This window comes from Rosa rugosa, chromosome 4 (assembly GCF_958449725.1).
Source record: "Rosa rugosa chromosome 4, drRosRugo1.1, whole genome shotgun sequence".
Lineage (NCBI taxonomy): Eukaryota > Viridiplantae > Streptophyta > Magnoliopsida > Rosales > Rosaceae > Rosa > Rosa rugosa.
This window is the reverse complement of record NC_084823.1, coordinates 15,191,079-15,196,452: the sequence shown is the minus strand read 5'-3', so window position 1 is coordinate 15,196,452 and position 5,374 is coordinate 15,191,079. Positions and strand designations below refer to the sequence as shown.

Below are 5,374 nucleotides of genomic sequence, written 5' to 3'. Positions count from 1 at the left end.
ATGGATGTGCTGTAGAATGAAGAAACCCTTGGTGATAAAGTTTCCTGCATTTATTACGAAAATATATGACCATATTCCTGGCCTTTCCAAACACTGGAAAGGAAAATTGATGGGAATTTCAATTTCCCATCCCCCCCTGGAAAGAGCAAGGAATTGATTTCCATTCCTTTCTTTCCATGTAAATTAAGTCAGCATCAATGTAGGAGAGTATACGAGCAGAAACCTCGAGGAGGGATCGTATAAATTCACAACTCATACACACACAGAGTCATAACAAAAAACTTCTCTAATTCTCTCTTTGTGTGGCCTCTGAAATAGGGTCTCTTTGTTCTTGGCTTCGCTCTTCCTCTACCTGAGTTGAGTTTCCTTTCGAGACGATCTTGTATGCTTTTATTCCAATCGTACCATCTCTTTTATTATACAGTTTTTTTCCTTGTTCCAATTGTCGGCGTGCCCGGTGTTCATCAGACGATTCTCTCTCTCTCTCTCTCTCTCTCTCTCTCTCTCTCTCTTCCCCCCGAACAAAATGATTGTGGATCTTATGGTTAGCGTCTTCGGCTGGTTTAGCTTTTGGACTGTTGATCGTTTATGATCGTTTCCTTTTTTTTTCTTCTTTTTTTCCATAGATAGGTCTACAGTTATTGGTGCTGCTGACTTATAGAACTGCATATGGCTTACATGTTTAAAAATCAGTGTCTTTTGCTCAAATCAAAAATTAATTTTTCTTTACTCATATAACTTAAGTCATTGCAATTGTCTGCGTGAGTCTTCTAAGTAATGCAAGTATTGCCGTACTTTTGTCATTCTGAAGCAGTGAGAAAAGATAATATAGATTATATGCTTGCTAGGTATCCTCTTTCTACTTGCAATACTTTCCTTGTTTATGAAGCATTGACAGAATATAAAACATATATGGTTTCAGGTATTCTGATTGTGTATGATGGATGGAAGTTCAATTGATGTTGACCAGGAACTTCCCTTTTCTAATGCTGCTTGCACTGTGGTCTTAGTTGGACGCACTGGTAATGGAAAAAGTGCAACAGGCAACAGCATTCTTGGCAAAAAAGCCTTCAATGCCAAGCGTAGCTCTAGTGCTGTGACGACCACTACTGAATTAAAGACTGCTATCTTGAGAGATGGACAACAAATTAATGTTATAGACACTCCTGGTAAAGTCTTGCCGACGTGTATTTGTTTTGTAATTATGTATCCAAAAATGTCTCTAGGAGTAGCACTACGAGTATATAAAGTAGTTGCATTTAAGAACCTGCTTTTCAACGGTTATTCTTTCCTTTTGATTTGTGTGGTATGCTGCAGGTCTTTTTGATAATTCTGCCAAATCAGACTTCATTGGCAAAGAAATTGTCCAAAGCATTAAATTGGCCAAGGATGGAATCCATGCTGTTCTTGTGGTTCTCTCAACTAAAACTCGCTTATCTGAAGAAGAGGAGTCTGCAATCCGTAGCTTGGAAACTCTATTTGGAAGTAAAATCTTTGACTATATGATTGTTGTCTTTACGGGAGGAGATGAGTTGGAAGAAAATGATCTGACTTTGGAAGATTATTTGGGTCGTGATTGCCCAGAGCCTTTGAAGGTAAATTTGTTTATTCAATTTTGTTTTCCTTTCCCTAGTTTAAAATGTCATGATAACATCACTACTTTCGTTTCCATTTCTGAATGAGCGGGATATGATATTCTTGTTGACTGTATCTGTTACATCATCGTGTATTATTTCATTTGATAAAGAATATACTCAAGTTGAGACATGAGTTTAGAAGTGTTGAAGTTCTGTTGAAGCATTCCTGTTGGTTCTCCATTTTTTTCTTTTCTTTGCTCCCCAAATTTTTTTCCAAATGATATCAAACTTAGTGAAAATGTTTGTCCTCTCTAAACTGAGACAGTTCTTGGGAACTCCTCCATGTTCATTGCTTACATCAAATGTGTATTACCTCTTTACGAAAAGTATTGGTGTCATTGTCGTTTGTTGTTCCTAGAAATAAAGTTGGTCTTTATTAACGATGTGTGGTGATATAAGGTAGATTGGTTCAAACGACCAGTATCATTAGAAGTTGCAACAAGGAATTAATGGAAGATCATTTTAACATATTTTATGTAAAAGTTTGCTTTTATTTTTATTGCTTGATCCAGTACTCTCTTTGATATAAGTCTATCTTTGATATAAGCCTATCATGCACTGGACTTATAATCAATTCTTGCAATAATTTAGGAAATCCTTGGTCTGTGTGGAAATCGTTGTGTGCTTTTTGATAACAAGACTAAGGATGAAAGCAAGAGGGTCGAACAAGTGCAGCAACTTCTCTCACTTGTAAACTCGGTTATAGCACAGAATGGTGGACGGCCATACACGGATGAGATATTTGCTGAAGTTAAGGTATTATTACTATGTTGTTTTCTTATTACTATGTTGTTTTCTTTTTTTTATTTATAGTAATTTCTTGAGATTATTACTATGTTGGTATTGAATATAATGATCAAAACATTATTGCATCTGGACAGAAAGGGGCTATGGAACTTAGTGATCAACAAGAAGGGGTTGCTTCTTTAAAGGGGTATTCAAAGCAAGAAATATCTCATTTGAATGAGCAGATACATCTTGCACATGATCAGCAGCTTAAACAAATTACTGAGATGGTATATTTTCACCTGCATTTTGTTTGCATCCAATAATTGCCATCAGCATGTTTAACAGTTGGCTTAGTTAAAACTACAATTTGCACTTTGCTGCATCCTGTGCCATAGTCCTGTGTCTATTGACCAACCCCTCTAAACTGATCGAGATCTTTGTATTTGTAAAGAATAAATTTGTGTATATTTTTTTTTGCATTGGCGCGCTCTTAGTCTTATTTGTACAATGAATAGAAAAAGCCTAAAAAACTTAAATTTAGAGTAAGAGATTTGAACAGTTAAATAGAAATCTGTAAACACAATATTAACATTCATACTAAATGTGATTTAAGGTGTTTTAACATTCCCCACAACTCTCACAATCTTGGAGACACGAGATTGGGAGAAGTTTGAATTGTTGGGTAGAAATCTGGATACACAGAATAACTACGACATTAAATGTGACTTAAGTGGAGCTTAATGTACTTGATAGTAGTTAATAAAATTTGTAGAATGAAATACTTATTGGTAGAATGAAACAAGTTAAGTGGCCATATCATCTTCATTTATTGAGTTTAGAATCTTGCATTGGGAATCTTATGATTCAGGTGTCTCCCATATAAAAACAATTCATTTTTCCTTTCTCTAGATTTGAAAAATCGAGTGGGTAATATAGATCTCAAAGCACAAGGTGTTTGCCTCTACTAATAAGTTGTTTTTATATGCTTGTAAATATTGAACTTTTACTTTCATGTATACTTTTATCTAAATCACAAATATGCAGCTTGAGTTAAAGATGAGAGTGAATGCTATGACGCTTGAACAAAAGTTAGCAGATGAACATGCTGCACGACTAAGAGCAGAACTGCAGATCGCCCAAGAGGCTCAACAAAGGTCTGAGAATGAGATCCGAGGGCTTAGATATGATCCACATGCAGAGAAGCGGATATGCGATGGAAACGGCAGAGGCCGCATAGGCCTCAGAGACATATGTGCTATTCTTTAATGTAATGATTGATAGGCTATGTGGTAAGGACATTGTGGAGTTTGCGGCAACTGTTGCGACGTCTGGTTGATAATGGCTATGGTATCCTGTGTAAATGTGAAAGATGCTGGCTCATAGTTGGAAGTTTAATATCTAAACTCGATCTTGAACTGTATGGGAATAATGTTGTAAGTATATTCATCTCTTAAGGAGATTTATATAGTATTACAACCATGTACATATAAAGAAAAGTAATAAATGCTGATCTAAGTCAACTATATCACTAATGCTAATTGATACACAAAATAAATCATAATAAAGACTAATTGATATGATACAGCTCGTGTCAACACTCCACCTCAAGTTGGTGCATAGATGTCTCGAATGCCTAACTTATCAAGTGAGCTGTGAAATACTTTACTTGAAACAGCATTAGTCAGAATATCTGCAAGCTGGTCTTCAATCTTCACGTGTGGCACATCAATGATCTTTGACTCTAGCTTTTTCTTGATAAAGTGTCTGTCCAACTCAACATGTTTGGTTCTGTCATTTTGAACTAGATTGTGTGCTATGTCTATGGATGCCTTGTTGTCATATAATAGGTTCATAGCTTGTTTAGGCTTGAACCCCAAGTCTTTCAATAGGTTACGGAGCCACAACATTTCACATATTCCTTGGACCATTCCTCTATATTTTGCCTCTGCTCTAGACCTGGCAATTACTTTTTGTTTCTTACTTCTCCAAGTAAGAAGGTTACCTCCCACAAAAGTAAAGTATCCTGAGGTTGATCTTCTATCAGTGATAGATCCTACCCAATCTGCATCAGTGTACCCAGCAACCTCCAAGTGTCCATTCTTTGAAAACATAATTCCTTTACCTGGAGCTGACTTTAAGTAACTAATAATACGGTAAATTGCATTCATGTGAGCTTCACGTGGGAAATGCATGAACTGACTTACCACTCTCACAGCATATGCAATATTTGGGCGTGTGTGAGATAGGTATATGATGAGTCTGCCAACTAGTCTTTGATACCTCTCATTGTTGGTGGGCACTTGATCAAGATATTCCCCTAACTTGTGACTTTGTTCCATCGGCGTATCAGCAGGTTTGTAAGCTAACATACATGTTTCAGTGAGTAAGTCCAAAATATATATTCTTTGAGATAAGAAAATGCCTTCTTCTGATCTAGCCACCTCAATGCCTAGAAAATATTTCAACCCACCTAAGTCTTTCATTTCAAACTCAGATGACAAGTAATTCTCCAACTTCTTTGCTTCTTCTTGATCATCTCCTATTACAATCATATGATCTACATAAATAATTAGAGCAGTCAGCAAGAAGAGAGTATGATTAGAGTTACTCTACTTGTAGCCAAATGTCTTCATTGACTCACTGAACCTCCCAAACCATGCTCTAGGAGATTGCTTGAGCCCATACAGGAATTTCTTCAATTTACACACCGTACCCTTTTGTGATGATGCTATAATTCTGGAGGTAAGTCCATGCATACTTCTTCCTTGAGGCCTCTATGTAGGAATGCATTTTTCACATCAAATTGCTTGAGAGGCTAATTCAAGTTTGCAGCTAAAGACATTAACACGCTGATGGTACTGATCTGTGCCACTGGTGCAAATATTTCTTGATAATCAATTCCATATGTTTATGTGTAGCCTTTGGCGACAAGCCTTGCTTTATACCTATCGAGTGTTCCATCAGCTGCATACTTCAATGTGTAGATCCTCCTGCACCCCACAGTTTTC

At 36.7% G+C, this 5,374-nt stretch overlaps 1 protein-coding gene across 2 annotated transcripts; it reads left to right on the top strand.

Annotated features, from left to right (window-relative positions):
• Window positions 1-281: 281 nt before the first annotated feature.
• LOC133707089 (immune-associated nucleotide-binding protein 9-like) lies at window positions 282-3,886 on the top strand. 2 transcript variants are annotated; one of them, XM_062132622.1, is made up of 6 exons: window positions 282-382; window positions 923-1,169; window positions 1,318-1,595; window positions 2,229-2,393; window positions 2,519-2,653; window positions 3,411-3,886. In XM_062132622.1, exons 2-6 carry the CDS (start codon window positions 938-940, stop codon window positions 3,630-3,632), a joined length of 1,032 nt encoding a protein of 343 aa, XP_061988606.1. In that variant the 5' UTR covers window positions 282-382; window positions 923-937; the 3' UTR covers window positions 3,633-3,886. The 2 variants fall into 2 exon arrangements, with proteins under 2 accessions (XP_061988606.1, XP_061988607.1); XM_062132623.1 differs by having other exon boundaries at window positions 284-356.
• The last annotated feature ends 1,488 nt before the right edge of the window (window positions 3,887-5,374 follow it).

Coding starts and splice junctions, on each gene's coding strand:
- LOC133707089 (XM_062132622.1), top strand. CDS start 938: ATGATGGATGGAAGTTCAATTGATGTTGACCAGGAACTTCCCTTTTCT. Junction 1,170..1,317: donor TAATGTTATAGACACTCCTG/GTAAAGTCTTGC, acceptor GGTATGCTGCAG/GTCTTTTTGATAATTCTGCC. Junction 2,654..3,410: donor TTAAACAAATTACTGAGATG/GTATATTTTCAC, acceptor ACAAATATGCAG/CTTGAGTTAAAGATGAGAGT.